Genomic DNA, 25,648 nt, shown 5'->3' with positions numbered 1-25,648 from the left:
TCACTGACAACCAAGATTTGCAGGACCTCACTTTGCCATCGTCATAATCCGCTGGATTCTGGCAGTTGAGAGGATCCACAAGCTCCTGATTGGTGAGATGTTCAGGGAATTTCCCTTCTTATAAGAAAACATTGATGATCTTGTTGAAGTAAAGTTGTCAACATTCTACTATCTAATAGATGTTACAATTATTGTGTGACAATGTTGTATTAAAAAGGATGTGGGTGATAAATATCTATTGAGTGTGTATTTATAGGTGTTAACATATTGTCTTTTACATTGATGGGTGCATAAACTCTTCATCATTCAGCAAGTATCTTAGGAGAGTTCTTTGTACATATCACTAGCTTGCAATGTCATGTGTCTTTGAATTGAAGAAACCAGAGCTGAAGTTTCTTCTTGCTAAATTCTGTTTTGTGAAACCTTCAGATTTCCTCTTCAAGCTTAAAATTCCCAAATAGCTTAAACATTCACAAACCTAATGTCCAGCTGATAATGAGTAATGGACGGAGTCAAAATAGTACTTCTTCACACTTCTTTGGATTTGTCTGAAAGTCTTTGATACTTCTTGTTTCAATCCTTTTTCTAGTGTCTCAACACTCTATACAGAGACGGCAGTATGTGCACGCAACTGGTGGAGCGGTAGTAAGAAACCACTGACGATCCATCTTCTGCTGGAACAAGGGGTGCTCCCCTGCACTCTGGCTAGATGGCCTGCATCCTTATACTTGGGTCTCTCTAGGTAACGGTCAGTCAGCTCCTGGTTTCCCTTCCACCGCCATGACATCATCAATTTGTCCATCTCACATGGTGAAGCGAGGGTCAGTTTGACTATCACATGCAGGAGTTGAGCACATGAAAATTGATACACAAACAAAGCGATGACCCATATCAGACTAGGACAGTCTTTGAATCCACTGCTACAAGGTATGTTCTTAAATCTGTTGGAGTATGGCCTGCACAACATTGCACAAGATCTAGGATTACAGGAACTCCTCCTCCTCATCCTCGTTTTCATCCTCCTCCTCCTCCTCCTCTTCATCTTAGATTCCTCACCAGCTGTTCTCTCTCCCAAAATATTTTGGCAACTCATTTGTCCATTGTCATGTCAAGAGGGTTCTCTACGACCGAGTCGTGGGTGAGGATGAAGAGGGGCAGGTAGGTGAGGAAGTCCAGCATGTCCATGGGGCCCTTGGGGCCCAGGATGTCCTCGCACTCCTGCTGGTGCTCCAGGCTCACCCCGCCCGCCTTCAGCTCAATCAGGAGCTTGTCCATCTTCAGCTGCCTAGTGGTCTCGTCCAGGCACCAGTTGAACAATTCCTGAGTGTTCATGAGAACAAGGAAAAGTAGAAATTACGCGGTGCGTAATATATGTCCCCGCCGGAAGTAGCATTTTGTAGCAAAATGTGCAATATAGGTAAAAAATCATGGTCAAAGGTCAAAGAAGTCAAAGGTCAAAATTCTGTGTAAAGTTTTGAAGCCCTCACCTAGTGCCATCACATAAAGCAAACGGAATCGAAATCGGGTTAGAAATGGCGAAGGAGTAGCATTTTGTAGCCAATGTACAATACAGGTCAAAAATCAAGGTCAAAGGTCAAAGAAGGCAAAGGTCAAAATTCTGTGTAGAAGTTTTGAAGCCCTCACCTAGTGCCATCACATAAAGCAAACGGAATCGAAATCGGGTTAGAAATGGCGAAGGAGTAGCATTTTGTAGCAAAATGTACAATATAGGTCAAAAATCAAGGTCAAAGGTCAAAGAAGGCAAAGGTCAAAATTCTGTGTACAAGTTTTGAAGCCCTCACCTAGTGCCATCACATAAAGCAAACGGAATCGAAATCGGATTAGAAATGGCGAAGGAGTAGCATTTTGTAGCAAAATGTACAATATAGGTCAAAAATCAAGGTCAAAGGTCAAAGAAGTCAAAGGTCAAAATTCTGTGTAGAAGTTTTGAAGCCCTCACCTAGTGCCATCATATAAAGCAAACGGAATCGAAATCGGGTTAGAAATGGCGAAGGAGTAGCATTTTGTAGCAAAATGTACAATATAGGTCAAAGGTCAAGGTCAAAGGTCACGACTGAAATTCTGTGTAGAAGTTTCAAAGCTCCCATGTAGTGCTATCATATAAAGCAAACAGAATCAAAATTGGCTCATAAATGACAGAGAAGTAGCAAATTGAAGATTTTGATCACACACGGACGCACACACGGACACACGGACGGACACACGGACGGACACACGGACGGACACACGGACGGACACACGGACGGACGGACACACACACGTACGGAGCCCGTTTCATAGTCCCCTGCTCGAACTCGTTCGGCGGGGACAAAAAAATGGGACCACTTGACAAAATTGGACAAAAATTGAACAACTGCTTTCAAGGGAATGATACTTTGGAAGCTTGGAGATGTGAGTGTATCTAAATCAACCTTTTTTTTTCTTTCTCAAAATGATTCTTCATTTTGTGCACTTTCAGACTAATATACCTGCAATGACTGTGAAATTATAACAATATCTCCCAAAACCATGCAGTTCTTCCTTCACAGAAATTGATGCAGTATATATTCTTTGATCTATTATGATGTCTATGTGAGACAAACGGAATATGGATCTTTACATTACCTTTTATTAAACTATCATGGAAATATGCAACCTGAAGAAGCACATACTTACATTTGAAATGCAAAACATGCCATTAATGAAATGAATAACCTGATAGCTTTGCTGACCACAACTAGAATTATGATACAGATTGAATACAAAGAAAAGCTGGAAGATTCGTCCTGAAGTATGAATTATTCTGTCAAGCAATGACACTACATTTATTCTCATTATATACCTAATAGAAGCTGGGTATTTATCCTGTGATATCAATCATTTCTGTCCAATGTAGTATCAGCTCTACTCACCTTGGCACGAAATATTTTCCAGTCCAAGGTTTCCAAGTCCATTTTGGCAATCACATTGCGAACGAACACACTAGAGATATAGATGAAATAGAACAATTTATGAATTTAGACATCTACAAGTGCACATAAAATGTTGAAATGCTCTATTTCTGACCAATCTTTGTGAAAGTAAGCCGGATATGGGCATTTTAAAATGTTGGTTTTTTTTTCAGTTGGGAATATCTTCTGGAAGGCAATGCCAATTTGGCACTTTAACCATCAAATTTGGACAATTTCAAATCATGGGTTGATAGTCTTCTTGAGGATTTTGCTTCCAACAAACTCTAACATGTGTTGCATATAGAAATATACACTCAGTTTGCAGTCATGCTCTATGTTATCACAATTGATATGACAGAAACCAAAAAATTGTTACCCTGCAAAATGTAGACATAGCCAGTCAAATGATGACCATGAACCTGTGAAAGTCACACTGACACATCTCATGTCATTAAAAATTGTGATTATCAGCTTATCCTATTTTTGTCACTTTGAGTACAAGTTACCATAAGGCCATAAATCAGATGGATTACAGACATGCCAAGAAATGTAAGACCCTGAGCATATTGTACAGGAACTAGATTGGATTGCAACTAAAAAGACAACCACAATTCTTCAAATGAATAATTTGATGACTGGCCACCGACATGAAAGTCATGATGTAAGTGATGAATACTTGTTCTTTCCCTCTTCTTTTTTGTTTTGTTCAGTGTCGTTGGGACCTAGACTTTCCATTCAATAAAATGGAACCTCTTTGCCAATGGCTATACTCACTCAATGGAAGAAATCTTTTGGTAGAGAGCCGCCATCAGGGAAAACAATCTGAAGTCTGTGCCATGGTGCAGGTTGTAATCTGCCAACTCCAGCACCTGAGGGGGGCAAACAACCAGTGGTGGCACAAACTTGGTCAGTAGTGATGTTATTACAACATACACTTGTACACTGTACACAATCATCATACATATTCTTTAAAAAAAAAAACCAGTACACCTACACACACTAACACATCAGTGTCAGGAAGACAATCATGTGTGGAAAATGACTGCCTACTGAAGATGGCGTAATTACGTAGGTTTGACAAAAATCAGAGGTAACTCTGAAACACTGCACTTGATTCCTTTCAAGTGAATTGCAGTAATGTGTTCCTGAAAAAGATAATCAATATTTGATTTGTTTCACTGCCTCCTCTTGTGTTTAACAGTGGCAGATCCAGAGGGGGGCTCACTGGGCACACGCCCCCTCTTTATTTTTTGTTAAAACAAAATAAATAAAAAGAAAGAATGGGGGCACATGCCCCTGTGTGCCCCCCCCCCCCTTTAATTTTGTAAAGGTGCCTCCCCTTTACGGAATTCCTGGATCCGCCCCTGTTTAACACCAGGTGACTGACTCCACATGACATTACTACAAGACTCTCTCTCACACACACACACATACACACAAGCAATTTTGACTGTGTCAGACATGGCTAATGATGAACGGATTTCTCTCGAGAGATTTTCTCACCCTGAGGACATAGGCTTCTTCTTTCTCAGTCAGAGTGGAAGCTCCTGTGATGCCTTTCAGAGCCAGGAGAGTCTCAAAAGGGCTCAAGAAGCCGTCTTCATCCTCATCAACCTTTGAAGAGCAACAAAATACAAATAATATGATTACATGGATAAGGAATTAGACAATTGATAAAATATGTACAGAATAACTTTAAAGGGATGGTATAGTATTAGTGGAGATGAGGATTGATCTTTTGACTTTTTGCAAAAGACCAAGAAACCACTTGTGAAACAATACAGAGCATACCATTCTATGAGGAATTCAAAGTTTATTACATGAAAATCAGTTTTGGAATGGCTGAGACATCTAAAAACAAAGTAGAACAAAGCAATCCTAATAAAAGGTGGGTCCCACCTTTTATTAGGTTTGCTATGCTTGGATATTTCAGCTATTTCACAACCAATCTTCATCAAATAAACATTGAACTTTTCTTGAAATTACATGCTCTCTTTCACATTTCATAAGAGGTTTTTCATTATATCACCAAAAATGTTAGAAACCTGAAGTTAGGTCTCAACCAAAACTATACGATCCCTTTAAAAAGGCTGCACTTGTTTGGGGTAGGTATGAACAGCTTTGTCAGATGAAACAAAATTAAGGAATTTTGACACAGGAAACAATGCATCTTGTCAGGAAATGGATTGATCATGTTGAGACGTGAGCAACAACTGTGTCAGGAAGCTCGCTAAACATATTACTTCCTGGAATGCCCCTGGAGGTATTAGAGTGGGAGAAAAAATGCCACTTAAGTGCTCATAATGCACTACATAGATGTCAATGCCTGGTGACACACTCAGCATAATCTTGTTATTTTGATAAACTATCTCTAAGGAATATACCAGTAGAATTACTTGCTTTAAAAAGGTGATTGTTCTTTTTTTTTCTCCACCTCCTCCTCCTCCTCCCTCTTCTTCTTCACATTTTTTCTTTCTTTCTCCTTTTTTTTTTTGCTACGCATGAAAGCAAAGTTTTCACCCATTTACAACCCTAGACATTTTTGATAACCAAAAAATGCCAATATCAACAAGTCCTAATAGCTTCATAATGTTAATCAAATCTAGCTGTGGCCTTTCAGATGATGAATAGAGAGGGGAAGAAAGATGAGTCAACTTACCGTACTAAAAGCCATCTGGTACATTCTGACCTTCTCTTCTTTTAGTATACAAAACTGGGCCAGCCAGCCATCTGGAAAAAGAACATAAGACAAACATATTTTAAATGTATGGTTGATAAAATATATAAAGAAAAGACCTGAACAAACCACATAAAATGAGTAAATACTAAAGATTATAAGGTGGCATAAAGAGGTGATTTGAATTTTTAGCACTTAGCATGTGTTCCACACTACACAAGGCAAAACTTCACGAAATATAATCTCATAAATTAATCAACAACTCCTAAATGTGCAATTTCTCATAACTTTATCAGTCTTTAGCCAGTTCCAAACTTAAGTCATTTTATCACTGTATGTCAAGAAGACTACACCATAAGCATGGCTAGTATTGCAAGAAGACTTTTTACAATCACAAAGTTTTGTCACTGAATGGTTAAACATCTTTTGACTAGGATATGCACAGAGGATGAGTTGTCACAATGGCAAACAACTTGCCTGAATAAGACCCCATTCATGCTTCACACATACATGTTACCATCTTTATAGCAATCTGGTGTTAATACAATTTTGTTAAGGACTAAGATTTTCTACATCACAGTCTTCTAACTTACATTCTTTGAATGATAGCTCCTCTGGTACGGACTTCTCCGGCATCACAAACTTCTTTTTCAGGCTCTCGAAGGCTTCCAGCGCCTTCTGCCGTCGTATCTCTGCCAACCTCTGTCTCTCCATCTCAGCCAGAAACTCTGGGTCCTTCTCCGCTGGCGGCAGGGGAGCCTTCTCCGGTTCGGGCGTGGGCTCCTTTGGAGGGGGCGTAGGGGTTGGAGTGGGAGGGGCTGGTGTGGGGATGGCAGGTTCGGGTTCAGGTGTGGGCTCAGGTGTGGGCTCTGGGGTGGGAACTGGTTGTCCAATTCATTTTGAAAAGAAGAGAGATCAAAAGAATATACATGAATATGCAAAATAATGTGCAAAATCTATGGCATCTGTGATATTTGCTAGTTAAAACATCAGGTGATCAACAAATCTTATCAGTTTTTAATACAATCAACAATAAAAGTTGGCATGGGATAAGTCTGTCACAGGGAAAATATGATGCAGAGGGCCATAGAACTCAGACATACTACTGAAATAGATCACAGTAAAGGAGTAAATGATGCCTGACTGCTTAAAAATGTTCATGTGACTACAGTTTTTGATGATTACTGAATGATTCTCTATTTTCATTTGCACTATCCCCATGAAAAATTCAAATAAAAAGCATATGTTTAAAACAAATAATTTCACTAGTAACTCAATAATATTCAGCGAAAAGTGAATAAAAACACACAATTAGTGCAACACCTCAATCAGTGAAAAAGACACTTTACATTCTAGCACAAAAGGTACTGTACAATTCAATCTGTGTGCTCGGGCACTTAGCTATAAAATTTGCTAATCTTTCACATCAGCATTCATTTAATCCTTCCAAACCTGACCTGATTGTAAGTTTTAGCAAGCTCACTGAAGAGTAGCAATATGCCTCAGTCAAAATGGGGGAAATGCATGGAGACACAATTGGGGCAAGGGGGCTTTGAAATCTGAGCCAATTGGTGAAGAAAGCTTCCTAGTGCAAGTACCAAGTACAGTAAAGCTTAAAAGCTTCACTTCATGGAAACTGTAGAGCCATTTGCCACATTTTATCTGCAGAGAACATTGTATTTTGCCTTCATAAGAGCATAACCAAAAATTCAAGCTGGAAATCATTCATACATGTAGCAGTGAGAAATCTGAACATAAATTGAATTTTCCTTCACTATGGATTCCCAATGGCAGATTCTAGTTGCTGTCAGTTCACATTACATAATATTATTTCTTGCTGAGAAAACATACACAGACAAGTGCTGCTTTCCTGACAATTTTTCCAAAATGATATCATTTATTGTCACAGCGACAATTAGAACAGCAATAAAGAAACTGAAGGATGTAAAGGCACCTGGTCGGGATGGGACTTCTGTAGGAAATGATAGAAGGTGGGAGGAGAGACAGCCATACAAGCCATGAAAGCAATCATTGATAACATCAGGAAAACTGGTGTTTGGCCAAGCGAGTGGACACAATCTGAAATCATAACCTTACCAAAGGTACGACGAACGCGGGACTGCTCCAAGCATCGAAGCAGCAGTCTGTTGTGCCACGCTTCTAAAGTGCTACTAGAAGTTATTCCAAGCAGGCTAGCACATTTTGTAATGCCACAGATCGCAGAGAAGTAGTTTGGTTTTGTTGCTGGCAAAGGGACATCCGATGCTATCCTCACCATTCGCAAACATCATGGAGAAAACGGTGAAAAGACAAGATCACCAACTGTGGCTGATATTTGTCGACTACACCAAAGCGTTTGACCCCGTTAATCACGCTGTCTTGTAGAAAACTCTCCTGGATTACGGCACCCCTAAACACCTAGTTTGACTACTTGAGAGACTATACTCAGAAAGCTACTGGAGTTATAAGAGTAGAAGGTGGCCACACAGACCAGTATCCCACTTGAGAAAGGAGTTCAGTAGGACTGCATTGTGTTCCCCTAATACTCTTCTATGCTTGTGGGGAAGCCATTTTGCGACAGGTGAATGAGACGCTAGATGAAAGATCAGGAAGCATTGCTGGTGGAAGAGCAAAATGGAATATCCCCGCTATGCTGATGGCACCACCCTGCTTGCATGCTCAAAGACAGAACTGGAAATCCAAGCAGCAGAACTAGAGAAATGCAGCCACATACACGTTGTATTTGGTCTCCATATAAACACAGCCAAAACACATGTTATGGTTCATGGTAGTAAAGAACAGATCTTCCTTAGTGGAAGTGCAATCAGCCAGGTAGACCACCTCAAATACCTTGGATCAATGGTAAGAATTGATGGAAACTCTACACCAGAGATTTGCACTAGGTTAGCAATTGCAAGAGATACCACCAGCCAACTAACTGGATTGTGGAAGGCAAAAGAGATCAGCCTGAAACTGGAGAAAAAAAACCACACCAAAAACAGCGAGTGAAATCTCTCATGTGGAGCACAGACCTCTATGGTGCACAAAATTGGACATCAAAGCAGAGCCACATGAAGATTACAGAATCATCTGAGCTATGGGTTTGGCGCAGAATGCTTCAGGTCAGCTGGAGAATTAGGAGAACCAATGCATGGATTCACCAAAGAGCAAAAGTTTCAGAAGAAGGTCTGCTTGCCCAACTAAACAAAGAGGAAGCTGTCTATGTATGGACTTTGGCAACGCCGATCAGACAAGCCTTGTTCAGATGACAGTAGAAGGAGAGGTAGAGGGGAAGGCCAGGCCAGGATGTAGGAAAACAGGATGGATTGACAACCTCAGGAAGTGGATGAATGGAGGAATGGCTGTGGCAAGAGCAAATGCACACAAGAGAATTGCGACGGTTCTATGAGGACTACGGCAATACAACAGCAGCAGCAGCAGTCACACTTACCTGAGATCACAATGATGGAAAACAATAGAGTTACCAGACATGTTAGCATTGAATATATTTCAGAGAATGGGAAGTTTATAGTGGTGTGTGACAAGACAGAATAAAAGACACAGCAAGGTGTGAGAATATGAATGTTTCAAACAAAGTGCCAAAGTGAAATCTTACGAACACCATCCCCTCATACAAACTGTCACACACACTCTCTCTCTTTATGATGATAAACCTAGCCTAAAGAGTGAAAAAAAAATAGTTCATACAATTTTCTATTTCAAATGTCAATTCTGTGCTCACTTTATAAAGATAGACTTCAAACGAGATATATAGTGCTTCAAACTGAGAACTGGGTATTATGACTCTGGTTTGGAAAAAAAATGTGATCAAAATCACAACTATTACAAGTTGTTTTAGATGGTCAAAGATATATTACTATCAGAGTCTTCTGCATATTTAAATCATACTTTTAGGCTGATGTGCTCACACACAGTGACACTGGTGCATTGCAAAGACTGTCAAAACAGAAAAAAATACTTCTATAAGGATCAAACATTCACATACATTTTTATATTACACTTTAGTTTTTGTTGGAATGTAGAAGTGCTCTTCACAACAATTCTTGTGGGGTGCAAAACCTCTCAAGAGCAAAGACCACAGCAAATGAATGAGAAAATAAAAATGTTTTCTCATCCTGGTGGATTTACGTTTAGGCTCTGGAGTGGGCGTTGGAGGAGGAGGAGTGCGATAGACAACTGGAGGTAATGGAGGCGGCGCTGTTGAAGTGCGATGACGGAGATGGTATAAGAATGATTGGCCAGCAATTCGGAAACAAAGGACAGAAACAGGACACATGAAATGACAGTTCAGTACATATATTATTCACTGATATCATGGTCATTAACCCAACAAGCACCTGGAACCACATTTTTATGGTTTGCTGCTGTATATTTACAGTGTGATTTTTCTTCATCATTTGTTGCTAATGCTTCACAAGTATTCTTTCATTTGAGCCATATTTACAGCAAATACTGTTGTTAAATGGCAGACATATCAAAAACTGATAAATTGCTAAATCTATAACTGATCCTTAAATTGGCAATACATTGTCTGAAATTAACAATTGGGAGGATTTTCGGCTTTTGTTGTTGTTGTTGTTGTTGTTGCAGATTTAATGAATGTAAACTCTTCCATCTAATCTCTCTCCAATAAAAGGAAAGAGTTAAAATTCAGGGTTGCCAATTTAAGAACAGTTACTATAGGATGACAAACAATCTCTACAGCAATAATACCACTGCATTTTATGGGTTAATGCTCCATCCATATCCACAGATCAAACATTTGATAGGAAAAAAAAAAGATGATTACAGCATGAGAGTCAATCATTTGTTATTGTTAATTCCATTTATCCAGTTCTTGACCAAATGATATGCAATATATATCAATGAAGAATGATGAGCTTATGCAACATTGCTACCATCACATGCTCACAGGCAAAAATCTGTTGCCTCCTCAATTTCTGAGGAGTCTTCTTGATTCTACATCAATATCATTTGCTCTTTAGTAAATGACAACTAAAGAATCAGAGATACACAATGTAAGATTTGTTGATGATCATTTAAACATAATTAGGACATGAGACATGAATGATCAACACTGAGCTGATAGTATCAAAGAGACGCATTGGTAACAGCCTCAAGAAATGTAAAATGAAATCTTCATGCATGTAAAACAACATTCTAAACATATAATCAATGATGTTTCAAAGGTCGTTTTCAATCTTCTAATAAGAATTTATAATTTTGTTAAGTTTCTCACAAGTGACCAAGGCCATCCTGATGAAATTCATTTTGTGTCATAGATAATGTAGGATTATACCAAGTATACCAATCACATCAATCTCCAATTTTTACAAGAATTTCATTTTAAACCTTGAAAATTTTCTGACCTTGAAAGTCTCAAATGCAACAGGTTTTACTGAAAAGAATAAATGATCTTACAGTGATATCCTCTTGTTTTAACAATAATAGAATGTCACTATTTGAATGTGTGAATGATTTAAGACGTATATGATATCCCATGCTTAGCACGTGTTTGACAAATTCATTGCTAGTAACCTAATATTCATTGCAAAAAAAAAATAAGATTAATGTTTGGATGGAAGTTACAGAAATGCCCCAAATCCCTTCAACAGAGGAGGTTGTAATGAATATAGGATGAGAAATGAAGTCACAGATGACAATTTAAGTTCTGATCCAAACGAGAGCAAAGAAAAACAATTATAATTCTACAGCATGTTTGATTGGAGAGCGGACATATATATGAGAAAAAAGAAAGTTGTCAGGAATTTGAAAAATGACAAACATACAAGGAATGACAAGATTAAGACAGGATGATCACAAATTCTAGGAGAAAATATATTTTTTTACATAGACAGCTTTATTGGTCAAAAAAGAACACATTCACCATGCTGAAAAAGTATTATTTATCCCTTCTACAATCTAAATATCAATTGTTACCTTCATACTTCAATGACATTGAAATAAGAATAGAAACATGAAGCACTTCATTGTTAATTTTTGAAAAAAAAATACATGGCTTTACGCCACATATCCATAATTAGTTTAATATCATTTTTCACCATTTTGTACAGCAATTAGATTTTTCTTCAAATTCACAAAAACACTACAGCAACATTGTGATTGTGAAATGCTTATACTCTGAAACCAAAAAAAAAAAATATATATATATACATACAATATATAAATTCAATATGTTCAATCATACATACCCAACTTGATCTTTGGTGGTGGTGGTGGGGGTGTGGGTTCCTTGACTGGAGATGGGGAAGGTGTAGGGGGCTTGGGGGTGGGCTCCTTTGGGGTGGGTGGCTTGGGGGTAGGGGGCTTCGGAGATGGGCACTTGGGGGGTTTGGGCGGGGGAGCAGCCTTTTTCTTCTTCACGATTGGCTTTCGCTTGGGTGCCGGTTTGGGCGGAGATGGTGGTGGTGTGGGAGATTTGGGCGGAGGGGTAGGTGATTTAGGAGGTGGTGGTGTCGGGGACTTCGGTGGAGGTGGAGTTGGTTCTGTGGGGGAAAAAATAACATAGGACACAAAAATTTGTTATCTTCAGTCATAATAGGTGTCTACAACACTTGGAAAGGAATATGCTATAGTGTCACATAGAACAACATAGCAGGAACTGCTAGGAGAGGCATATATTTGACAATTATTCCTTTTACGTTCATTACTCTTTCAACATATTTCAATTCATTTTCTAGTAATTATCAGTGCATAATAGTCAATACTTAAGGCCATAAGCTATTATGCATTAGCTATTTACTTTGTATAATGGATCACACAACCAGAGAATGGGGTGTCCAACATTTACATAGTGATTAACCTGTTGAGGCCGAGTCCAGAGTGTACTCGGGCAGGTGATTATGGGAAATGCGTGTTGAAGCAAATCAGCCCGTCCTCAATGGGTTAAGAAACAGGTACATTTTCACAGATCTACAATATGTTAACCATTCATTGTGTTTCTTGGTACATGACATCATGGTAAACTACAAAAAAAGACTCTTATCATATTCTGTTTTGATATAGAATGGCATATGCCATTCATTATCTCTTCTAGGGATGTCTAGCTTCTTTTGAATGCAAGTGATAGAAACCATTGATTTATTCACTAGTTCACGTATCGTTCTGATAAATTATGGATATAATTTATGGTAATTTAGCTGCACTAGTAAGAGTGACTCACCTCTTGGTGGGGGTGGGGTTGGCACTTTAGGGGCTGGAATGGGGGAGGGTGGGGGACTGCGCAAGTCAATCCTGTCTATGTCCTGTACTTCTGGCACCCAGGGTTCCTCTACTTTCAAAGGAGGGTCAAAGGTCACTTCCAGTCCGCTGTATGACCCGACTGATGACATTTGATTTGCATCAAGGGACAATGCTTCACCTGTACATGAAAAAGAAACCGCTTCTTCAGTTCACTATAATTATAACTACATATTAACAGGTTTCTCTATTTTTCCTGGTGGTACCTTTTGATTGAGAAATTCTAAGAGCAATGACAATAATGTATGACATTTACTGCCAAATTTCTATGTGCTTTCTATATCAACTATTAACATATGAAAGTGTCTATTGCAATATGAGCATACTTAATATGATTACTGATGAAAAGCCATATCAATTACAGTAGCAAACCAAGTGGTGGGCACTATTTACACTTATCCAATTAAGTGGATTTTATACAAGTGGGTTTCATATGCCAGTCTGGGAAGTATGGATATGAACTGTGTGAGATTTCAAATATTAAATTGCTCTCACACACTTTACATGACACTAGCAGCCATATATTGAATAGACACTTTACAAACCTACTGCAAGCAATTTGCTCATTAACCTAATGAAATAAAATGTAGGAATATAATATCTCAATTAAATTCTATGCAGATTAAACACAGGTGGTAACAAAAAGGTGGTGAAGTGCTACTGTCAATCATGTCCCTGATATTTTCAAAATAAGAATCCCTGAAAAGGCTTTGAAAATCTTGGAGACGCTATTCGGAAAACTCACAAAGCTGAATTCATCATGTTTGAAGAGGTCAGGCACATGTTTTCCATTATACACAGAACATAGTAACACTTATACTATACTAGAACTAGCATAACTATGTGTTCAGAGCACATACTTCAATTGTAAGTTGCTCCAGGCCATTGACTATAATGTGGTCTCATGAACTGGTCCAATTACTCATCAAGTTCACAGTGGAAAATTCAAATCTTGCGGTCTCTCTAAAGAAGTGGTCTTCTGCTTTAGGTGCCAGCTAGATCAGGTTTTAATGTGACACATATCCTCATCACAGCTCTCTATACCATTAATTTTGTACAAGAACTTTCAGACGATTGAACAGAAAATGATGCTAACATATATACAGAGCACACAAAATAACGAAGATGATGATTGAACCCACCATAAACCTCAGGCTGGAGGATCTCCACGTAGTCGACGGTGAAGTGCAGCTGGGTGAGACCGGAGGAGGAGACTTCTCCCGGGAGGAGCAGATTCCCCTCCTCGTCCTCCTCAAATTGACCATCACCTCCTCCCCAACTCACGACCTCTTCCCAGTCGACCGTGGTGGCAGTGTAAGGGGGACTGGGGAGGCGCACGAGGTCTACCGGTGTCTTGACTGGTGGGGGCACAGGATGGGATGGATGGGGGTAGATGAGGGGGTGAAAACAAGAGGAAGAGCTTATCAAACAGACACAGGGGATGGGTTAGGGAAAAGCAGAAAGCCAGCATTCCTGTGCAATGTGCATAAAAAGTGGTTAAGGTTATATTTGTATGTATTTTGATACATCATATTGAGTACTTTTTGGGGGGAGGGGGAGAGGGGTGGGGCAGGGCAGGTACAGGCACTGCAGCATAAGCACAACAGGTGAGTAAAAATACTGCTTGACATTTCACTCTGTGTTTTTGTAATGAGCATCTGCACAAGGAAATTTTGCAAATTCATATCATATGCAATCATACTTTCAGTTGGTATGCTAGAGCAGCATGCATGTCTTCAACTAGATGCAAATTTACATCCAAATCTTGTATGCTGATATTATGTATGGTACTGGGCTGCTGACGATGAAGCGACTTTTGGATGTCCACCTTGCTAACATGCGTAATATTATTCATGCACGCACCACTCAGCAGAATGGAGCACATTAGGACACTCTCTAAGTACAGGCTCACATGATGTATTCTACATACATTTGCGTGTGATGTTTGCACTGGTACAACCAGACACTTACTCTTTCTACTAGCTCTATCCTTTCAAAAGCAAGCAAGCAAACAAACAAACAAACAATCAAACAAATTAACAAACAAAAACCAACACTGCCATCATTCATTTCAGTCATTTCTAACATTCACACACACATACTGACAGTGCACACCTTTACATGACATTTTAACCTTATGCAAATGAGCATGTGAATATCATGTCCAAACTTTCATAAAGAATGCACACTTACAATTGTAAGTACACACGTTGTATTAATATTTTTGCAATTTTGTGAATTGCCGATATACAGTTAGGAAAGAAAAATCTCTGATTATCATATACATCATATAGCCACCTTTTCATACATTACTCTACAGGGAGTCTCATAAACAAATTGTACATGTCTGTACTTGTACACTGTAATCTATCATTTGTTTCATATCATTAATTCCACTTTTGAAGAACATTAGACAATAATATGACACTCATATGTCCATGTTGATCCACATTACCACTCACTGACAATTGATTATACACAACTATGTCAACCCTGGCACACATGAAAACACCAAAATTGAGAACTGAAAATGCAAAAATAACAAATTCATTACATTACTATGACATACTTGACTTTTTAGTACAACCCCTGAACCTGAAAAACACACTCATATCATCAGTATAACAGGAAAGTCACATGTAGAGATAACAAAAACAAAAGACAAATTATTCCATAAAGTAAGCAAATAGTAGTTTATATCGTTGGGGTATTCAGGTATTGAGATACTTTGTCTATACATATCATTAAACTAACATAGAAGAATTTTTCTTTAAGAATCAGCACTGCAGTTAGGTGAACTCAATTTTCTCTTTTTGTATTTGCCTAGAAGAGCCCGAGTTAGATTCATTTCGCATTTGAATTTTTCTCTTCTCTTTCTCTTTTCAATAGGACTGTCATCCAAATAAAGACACTGCAAAGAAATTCAGATACAATTTGGGCCGGTCTGCCACATAGAGTTATATCTGATACATATAGGATTTTTGTCAAGAGAAGTATAAGAGGCGCTGTTTGGCAGACAAAATATGATACAGAATGTATGTTTCCCAGGGAGAGAGCTTCAATGATAAATTAGAGGTAAAATGAAGAGGGAAAGGAAAGCAATGTGCAGAGTATGAAAGATGTAGATGAGAGAAAGCCAGAGAGACAGAGAGATGGAACTTCCTGAGATTAACCCTTAACCTGTTGACGACGAGCAGATATTGCTAAAACACACGTTTCCCATAGACCCAAAAACCTCACACAATCTCTCTTCAAAGTCTTCTAAATCAATTTTATGAAGTAAAATTTTTAATATGAACATGGACTGTTAGGGAACATTTAAGGATAGTTGAAAAGAAGACTACACCCAACAAATCAAACATATTAAAAGCCATATACTGATTTTAAAATATCAAAATATCATACAAACCACATCTATTTCAGATTTCCTATTTAATATGCCAGTCAAAACAAACACTCATCAATCATCTCAACATATGTTATTTCAAAACCAAACACCATATTTCAGAAGTCCCCCTCATCAACATATTACAGAGTAAACCTTTTCATATTTTCAAAGCTTGTTAGAATCTCTCCAGGATGGTTAAAATGATGAAAATATCCCTATTCATTAAACATTACAGACTGTAACACACCCTGATAGGTGTGTTTTTGTTGACACCACAAAAATGCACTCACAAATTAAGACAGAGCATGGAGCTAGAATTGTTAAGCTCCATAGTCAGAATATGCTCTCCACTGATAAAACGTTACAAATTTCAAGCTGTGCTCGTGCAAAGACATCAGTTATCACTCTTGGCAAACGGTGGAATTGCACGTGGTGCGACATTGAGACTGCAAGCGCTGACAAACCTTCCTCGGGTGTGGGCGGGGACACCCTAATGACGGGGAGTGCAAAGAGAGCCGGGAGTGTGCCGAATGTCGGCACGGCCGTGATCACTGGGAGTGACAACTGAGGCTTGGGCAAGGCCTCGCCCTCCTCGGCCGGGCGGGGCGGCGGTGACCACGGGGGGATCGGTGGAGGTGGCGGTGGTGGTGGTGACGGTGATAGTGACGATGACGGCAACGATTGCAGCGGGGGGTGGGGTGGTGGTGATGATGATGGTGCTGAATGTGTGCCGGCATGCATGATGATGATGATGATGAATGGGTGGTAAGCAACAATTCTAGCAGTGACTACTTACAACAACTTGTGGCTGGTGGATTTAGTTTTCAGTGCAGCTACTTTATGCAAGCTCTACATGAACAAGTTTCTATTGTGCAGGTTACCCCTAGAAGCAGTGATAGGTTTGAAAGATATGAATAATAACTGTCGATGGTATGGGGATACCACCTGTTTTCCTGTAGGCTTAAAATATTCTGCTTGATCTACCAGCAGCAAGAGCATAGCATGATGCTAAAAAGTTCTACAGAGGAGCTTTCCTCCACCACTTGCATAAAACTCTGAATAAACTCTGAATGCAAAATGAAGCGATAACCATGGAACCCAAAAACAGTATTGAAAAGGAGTAAGAGGAGTATCAAAGCCATAACCTCTACAGAAGTTTTGATCATTCTCTTTAAACACTAGTGTTTCCCATAGGTCGTAAAGCATGAACACCCAAGAATTCATGTTCGAGGTGGACCTAGTTGCAAGACTGGCATTCCAATCACCATGAAATGGGATGTCTGAATCACTCGCAAAACGAATGCCCTCTATGAACTAAAATTTATCATCACACTTTGAACTTACTCGACACAGGTGACTGGTTGATAGGGGTCAGTGAACTTTCGAGCAGGGGAAGTAACCTTTTAAATCGGATCCTTGACCTTTTGCCTTTTGAATACATAGCTGACAAAGAATGCATAAAATACAGGCAGAACAAATGTCTGCAACACATGGGGGAGGTATGTTTCACAAGCATATGTTCCCTGATACAAGAGTTATCTTCCATCATTTGCATCTTCATCTAGAAGAATCAAGATTGTCCACGATTTCAAAGAAACCAATGATAAAATTAATATTCATTTTGAAAGTGAGCTCCGAGGGCATGCATGTGAGGATGTGTTCTGTTGCTCTACGGAACTACACATTCCTTCACAAGAGTGAAAATATTGTGCAAATGACGATAAAGGAGGCCAAAGCCATTTAAATGTCTTTGTGTAACAGGAAGCACATTATCCAAAAAGTTTTACCTTTTCTGTGCTATGAAGATATCAAATTTTGCTGCATATACTTGTCAGCCAAATACGTTACAAAGAACTTTTAATACCACTTTAGGGTTGAAAAGCACGGTAAGCAAACAAAAATGTTATCGAGCTCCATATCATGACCACATATAACAGTTATAGAAGTTTTAAATTGTCTTACGATTGTAAAAGAGCTTTGATGGGATTATATGCAGATAATTTTCAGCATGTTTAGTGGCACCTTTTTTGGTGGTATGTATAGCAATATGCATCTTAAGCAGGATTCTGATGTATTGGAGGGACTTTAAGCAGCATGCACTCATCCATCAAAATGACAGGTCTATGCTTGCTAAAATTAAACCAGATCTATGGTACTATGTGAGATTAGCTTGAGGAAAGACACATTGACATATCAAAAACCAATTCAGCATTTTTTTTTTTTTTTTTTTTTTGGGGGGGGGGGGGAGCAGGGAACAGAGAGCTGGAGGGTTGAGCATGATGTAAAGAAACATAATAGCTCTAGATTTCCCAGTCTTACCAGTGCTGGCTGATATGACGGACTGCTTGTCAAACTCTTTACTCGGCGTCGTTTGCTTTCCTTTACGTTTGGAAGCAGCGTGCAACAAGAGGTGGTGGTAAATTGCCAAAAAACAGTTTGCATTGACGTGTTATCAAACAAAATTTCTACTATTAAAGTGAACACAGAACAAAACAAATATGAATGGTGTATGATGCTGTGTACTACAATATGTTACTGAATGAAATATATGAAAACTGCACAAATCAATTCAGAGATAATGCTGTGGATTTACAGCAGACAGTTATTTGTGCTCTATACGTGAAACATTCTATCGGTGCAATGACAACATATTACGTGGAAGCTATAATACAGTAGTGGCTATCAAAACAAAGTAATTAGTCTATTTGTAGTGTGACTGGACTTAAGGTTTTTATCATTCTTTCTTCAATCAATTTAAAATAAATTATATGCTTGCTGTGTGTGAAGACAAGACAGGGTTACAATGATGTGCTTTATCAAACATGGTATCTAATGGGGACAAAGCACTGACTAATGAGATGATTGTTCCCTTTTTTTTCACTGCCTAAAATAACTCTGCCATGAGAGGTCAATTAAACACAGTGGAAATGGCAACTCACTAATAACCATTAGAATTGTGACACAACATATTTGGCATTTTCGTTTTGTGCTTATTTCAATAAATGAATCCACTTTGTCACATAACATCACACTCACATACATATTGTTAGCCTTTTTTCTTTTTTATTTCATTTTGCAGTTAAAAGTCACACATTTGTTTCCAAAGATATCAAACAAAATCTGCATATTTCTGAAAAAAAAAAAGCCAACTGAGCATTTGACTTCACTTCAGAGTGGTTGCGGAGGCAGCTGTGCATTTTATATTTTTTTAATGTATAAGGCAAACTGTTAGTGCTAAAGGAACAGTTTTTGCTCTGATTTTGATGAGAAATTTTCCAAGCAAAGAAAAGGTATAAAAAAAGAAAATATGTTTGAAATGCCTCACCAGTTGACAGTGATCCATAGTCACTATTCTCCTCTGGTTGACTACTAGGAACTGGAATTGGAGGAACAAAAGACACTGATTGAAATACAGTATATGAAAATTTTCCCCACTTCCTTAATAATAAATGTATGCAAATCCCATAAAACCCTGTACATCTTTAATATAATCTCTCCACTATCACTTCACGTACGTACTGGTACTCCAGAATTCCATAAAAAATGAAGAGGGTGTTCAGTTGCCAGGCAGCTAAATGATGCTTGCAGCTTGCCTGATAAGAATCAGACAATTTAAAGGGATGGTACAGTTTTGGTTGAAGTGGGGGATTAAGACATTAAAGGACAAGTTCACCTTCATAGACATGTGGGTTGAGTGAATGCAGCAATATCAGTAGAACACATCAGTGAGAGTTTGAGGAAAATCCGACAATCCGTTCAAAAGTTATGAATTTTAGAAGTTTCTGCTCACTCAAGGCTGGATGAGAAGACTACTATAGCTAGAATTCCATAAAAAATGAAGAGGGTGTTCAGTTGCCAGGCAGCTAAATGATGCTTGCAGCTTGCCTGATAAGAATCAGACAATTTAAAGGGATGGTACAGTTTTGGTTGAAGTGGGGGATTAAGACATTAAAGGACAAGTTCACCTTCATAGACATGTGGGTTGAGTGAATGCAGCAATATCAGTAGAACACATCAGTGAGAGTTTGAGGAAAATCCGACAATCCGTTCAAAAGTTATGAATTTTAGAAGTTTCTGCTCACTCAAGGCTGGATGAGAAGACTACTATAGCTTGTGATGTCACATGAGTACAACGGTATAAAGAAAATATAAAGAAAATTCACCTTATTTTCACTTTTCTCGCATAACAAAAGAACACTCGACTTCTCTCTTTCAGAAGGCAAGGGGAATAATATTATCCTTAACATACATCAGTAACAAGTCCAAGAAATGTGCACTTCATTCAAAAAGTAAAATTTTGTGAAATTCTCTTTCTATTTTCATTATATCGTTGTACGCATGTGACATCACACACTGTAGTAGTCTTCTCATCCAGCAGTAATTGCGCAGATACTTAAAAAATTCATAACTTTTGAACGGATTGCCGGATTTTCCTCAAACTTTCACTGATGTGTTCTACTAATATTGTTGCATTCACTCAATCCACATGTCTATGAAGGTGAACTTGTCCCTTAACTTTTTGCAAGATGATTACAAACCTCTTCATGAAATATGAAAGTGCATACAATTCTAAGATGAATTCAAAGTTTATTTGATGAAAACTGATTTTGAAATGGCTGAGAGATCAAAGAAAAAGTAAAACAAAGTGGTCCTGGGAAAAGGTGGGTCTCACCATAGAGCAACTGTTGTATCTCCATGGTCTCACCTTTTATTAGGGTCTCTTTGTTTTAGGATATCTCAGCTACTGTAAAAGTGGATATTTTCACGTGACTAAGTTTTCTCGCTTGGCCGGGTCAGAAGAATTTCGCGTGTTTTTAATTACACGGAATCAAGACATCACGCACAGGAACATATGGCAAGCAAAAATATTCGTGTGATTTTATTTTCGCGCTACTAGTTTCTGGTTGCGCGAAATGCGCGAAAATTTCCACTTTTACAGTATTTCAAAACCAATTTTCATCAAATAAACTTTGAATTCTTCTTAAACATTGTATGCTCTTTCATATTTCTTACATTGTTTCTTATTATCTCACAATAAAAGTTGGAAACTTGAAGCCACCATCTCAAACAAAACTATATACCATCCCTTCAAATGGTAGGAGCTGATACTACTGGTTGGTCTGTTATAACATACTATCAAACTATCTGTTTTGCATTCATTACTGTTGTGGTTAAGGGATGATGACAGTGATTACAATGATGATGGTGGTATGTAGTACATGAACTCGTGGTCCAGACAAACACAAACTATCAATAATTGTGTTCAGGCATCATGGTGTAGGGGTGTGATGAAACAACATACAATATCATGACATATTAAAACATACAATCAAAATAATAGGATGGGTTTTGCAAAGTGTTGAGGCAAATTACTGCATTGCAAACATGTTTGTGCTCTTAATTTTGATTATCCACCAGATAAAATGCCATGACATAACTGCTAAAATGGATTTTTGCAATAGCTATCAACTATGCTCACACTTCTAATGAGAATTTGGCAAAAATATTGTTACACTTCAAGTAGACTGGCATATCCCATCCCCCCTCCCCCCAAAAAGGAGTAAACTTTGAAGAAGTTTCACCAAACTTGAAATGAACACAGAACATGTTACCATGAATGTATTTCTCTTTACTGCAGTAGCTTGACTGAACGACAAAATATGCCTTTACGGGTGCATACCGTGGTATATTGTAAGACTTGCTGGAACTCCACACTAAAACAATGATATGTGTTATCTTTAATATGATTATCTTTCCTGTTCAAATCATGTCATCAGAAACCATAGCAACCATGGCACCAACTCTTAACAATAACATTACCTTATTCTTGTCATTAAACAATTCTTAGTTACTGTACAGTTATTTCAAACATTGCAAACACAGCAAGTTAGAGGATTGATAACTGCGCCTAGTAGTACTCCCTGCTGGGCAAGGCTCACATTCCAATGCCATAATTCCACACAGGGCATTCTGTGCAATCCTAAAAACGATATTATTTTCAGAACCCATTTTACTCTGTATTGTACATCAACTAAAGATTCTTATAATGATCACTGTTTTTTAAATATGGTCTTTTTCCAGGTATAAAAATAACATCGATGTAATCTCATGAATGTGTAATATAAAATGTGCTAACAGTCATGGCACATTCAAGTTAATAAAAAGGATTAAATTGTCCATACAAGTGATGCTTTGACCAATGATTGTATTAATCATTCTCATCTGAAAATGTATTGTGTTTACAAATTGTATGCTACCAAGACAACATTTGTGTTTTGAAGGGCCACCCCCCCCCCCCCACCAACCGCGATAAGAGTTAAGCCAAAGACGGCATTGCTACCGTAAGTATGATTGAATACACACAGCACAACAGACCAATAGAGTTTCCACATCATTAAGCTTACCTTTGAGCCTTTCAACAAATTGAACTTTGGAAAGCATGAACAAGGCAAAGGAAAAAAATATATAACTGTTAATGAGTATGATTTTACAGACTGAATACCCAATCCATACATCTCCTTATGACACAAGAACATTTTTTTTAAATATTGTACATGGGAGTTTAATTGAGCCAAACATTATCCAACTGATATTTGAAAAAAAAAAATTGTAGTGTGAATTGTCCACAAGAGTAGAAACTGATTCAAATTTGAAAAGATGATTCTACTCCGTGCATTTTTTGAGCAATAATTCTTGAGTTAACTGCACTCGCCTGCTGAGTCTGTGACCACTTCTTGCTACACAGTATGTAGTGCAAAGAAAATCCACTTTTGCACATAAAAGCAATAAAAATGCATCTGTCTTTAATACACTTGATAAATTCACTGTTCATATCATAGTGACACTCAAAATAAGATAGGGACTTTATCACTTTGACAAGCTATTACTGTAAAAGTGGATATTTTCGCGCGACTAATTTTTTGCGCTCGGCGCGGTAAGAGGAGTTTCGTGTGTTTTTAAATCCACGGTATCAAGATATCAACTACAGGAACATATGGCAAGCAAAAATATTCGCGTGTTTTTATTTTCACGCTAGTTTCTGATTGCGCGAAATGCGCAAAAAATTTCAACACCGCGTAAATTTCCACTTTTACAGTACATGCAAAAAATCCAGGGTCTATTATCTGTTTCTAAATTTGTTTACACATTGTTACAAGTGGCATTCAAATTAGGATCTATTACTTTCTGCAAGGCACTCAGGAACACTGTCTGGTATCTCTGTTGCTCCTCAACTCCCTCCCTCCTTTTACTTTTTATTTTCACATTCAATCACTCAAACACACACACACACACACACACACACACAAACACAAACATCTGCATTCAAGCAACAAATGAAAAACTGACACTTGTGCCACAATTATCTCAAATACCTGACATTAAATAATCAACAAAGTAACGAGCAAACAACATAATACAGAATGCAAGGCTGAAACAATCTAGACATGATATGTCAATAGTTAAAAACCTGCAACATTTTTTTTTCGTCATCTGTTCAATGGGAAATAAAATGGTCGATACTGCATTTTGGTTTAACATAAGACAATCAAAGAAAGTAAGTATATGCAATATAAATCGGGCAAAAATACAGTATATCTTTATAAATCATTTTCTACCACAAACCTCTCCTCTACAAGAGAAACAGTCTGCAGTCTAAACATGAAGTACCTATAGGCCCCATTAGAAGGGACACATATCATTTCTTGCCAATTGTACTTGCAACTACCATACAACAACCAATCAGCTTGATATGTTGTTGTTGTTGTTGTTGTTGCAACCATTGTAGTGGGGTGGCTTAGTGACAAATATACTGATAATCGTGACACGCCGGACAAAAGTGTCATTTTTTCCTCAGACATTTGTATATATATGAGGATCAAAATTAGGGGGTGCTCCAAGAAATCCGCTAACAGAAAAAATGAGAAAATGCCCTTAATTTGTACATAACAATAATGTCTGAATTCAAAGACTATACACAGGGCATTCGCCAGGTTTCTGTACAATGCAATGCAATGTACATGGTTGCTAGTCTTAAAATTCAGACCCATAATACGACATATTATGTGCATGTTTACAGTAATACACCATTTTTACTGGTTTTCCTATGGTAACAGGTGGTTAGTCTGTGCTGCAGACCTGAGGGAGGTGTGTTGGAATAGTCCAGTTTTCTTAAGCACCTTTTCATTAAATAATTTGATATAATTTCTGGTAAAGGATATTTTTAGTACTGTCCTACCTCCTGTAGAGAAATAGCAAAGAGTGACATGTGACTCTGGCTCAGATACTTTAAATCTTGGGCAATGACTGAGCCAGGTGTAGGACTATGTCACAGCTCATTTTTTCTCCCAGAACTACTAGTTTACCAGTAGAAGAGCTGCATATTCCATTGAGAACTTAAGGTTTTGGGTATTGCCCTACATATTTCCTAACAAATTTAACCCGTTTCCTCCAAGATTGTGTGAATTCCATAGGTTTAGCGCAGGGATTACCTGGTTCCCGTAAGCAATTTTTATAGTCCGCACTTCCCCTCTCTATATGTTTCTTATTTCTTATGGGGGTTATTCAAATGTTTAAAAAGGTTAAAAGTTTGTTTTCATAGCTGAAGTTGAATTTAGACAATTTGAATATTTCTAAAAATATATTGATATTTGTAATTTCACTCATAAAGACTTAAAGTGGTTTGAATATTTTTGGTCTGATAGCTATGTATAGACATGTTATTAAAAAGTAAAAGCAATGTTTGATTGGTTCACATTATCCAAAGAGGGTGGGATGTAGTTGGCTGGTGAACAAAGTCTATGGGGAAGTTTAAAAAGTTGATAGAAATAAAACAAAATCAGCATAGAGCAGAATCTAAATCACAATATAATATGACAAAATTCCCGACCCCAAAGACGGTTGATTCTATGATGCTTTATGTCAAAATACAGTCCACCCAAAATTCATGTGATTGATAGGAGGAAAAAGTATAGTACATTAAAAACAATATAGTTCAACTAACCCCATTAGTCCAGCAGCATAATGAAATGATTGTTAAGTTTTATCGTCTTGTCAATTGAAGATGATGTTACATAATGACAATTATCAAAGTCAGCTAGATCTACTAGTATATCAAGAAACCAAAAAGAAGGGGTGGGGTGGGGTGGGGAGAGAAGAATGAAGTAAGTTATTAGTATCTGTAGTTTCGGTTTTCAGTATATTCATTTTAATTTCCTTAATTTCCGTTAGTTCATCATGGATTGGAGCATTTGTGTACTAGTAATCTGCCAGGAACAAACACAAGAAAAACTTAAAGGTCCTATATATACACTTTTGGGAGAGTGACTTGAAAAAAATGTTCAGGATATCACA

The 25,648-nt window shown here is 38.0% G+C and overlaps 1 protein-coding gene across 1 annotated transcript in view; it reads right to left on the bottom strand.

The window, feature by feature from the left end:
• Positions 1–25,648, bottom strand: part of LOC139715897 (uncharacterized) — a 39,490-nt gene continuing 13,842 nt past the window's right edge. Inside the window, exons 6-18 of the mRNA XM_071627449.1 lie at positions 19,623–19,673; positions 18,617–18,676; positions 16,762–17,016; positions 14,052–14,267; positions 12,833–13,030; positions 11,860–12,155; positions 8,047–8,089; positions 6,222–6,509; positions 5,611–5,681; positions 4,455–4,565; positions 3,726–3,820; positions 2,913–2,982; positions 1–1,320 (exon numbers count right to left, since the gene is read on the bottom strand). Coding sequence (XP_071483550.1) covers positions 1,090–1,320; positions 2,913–2,982; positions 3,726–3,820; positions 4,455–4,565; positions 5,611–5,681; positions 6,222–6,509; positions 8,047–8,089; positions 11,860–12,155; positions 12,833–13,030; positions 14,052–14,267; positions 16,762–17,016; positions 18,617–18,676; positions 19,623–19,673 — 1,985 coding nt within the window. The 3' untranslated portion in view covers positions 1–1,089. The remainder of the gene's footprint in view (positions 1,321–2,912; positions 2,983–3,725; positions 3,821–4,454; positions 4,566–5,610; positions 5,682–6,221; positions 6,510–8,046; positions 8,090–11,859; positions 12,156–12,832; positions 13,031–14,051; positions 14,268–16,761; positions 17,017–18,616; positions 18,677–19,622; positions 19,674–25,648) is intronic.

The sequence above is a fragment of the Diadema antillarum genome, unplaced genomic scaffold, assembly GCF_040938485.1.
Source record: "Diadema antillarum isolate AM-2024a unplaced genomic scaffold, OU_Dant_1.0 scf00000057, whole genome shotgun sequence".
In the NCBI taxonomy this organism is placed as follows: domain Eukaryota; kingdom Metazoa; phylum Echinodermata; class Echinoidea; order Diadematoida; family Diadematidae; genus Diadema; species Diadema antillarum.
This window is presented reverse-complemented; position numbering and strand designations above follow the sequence as displayed.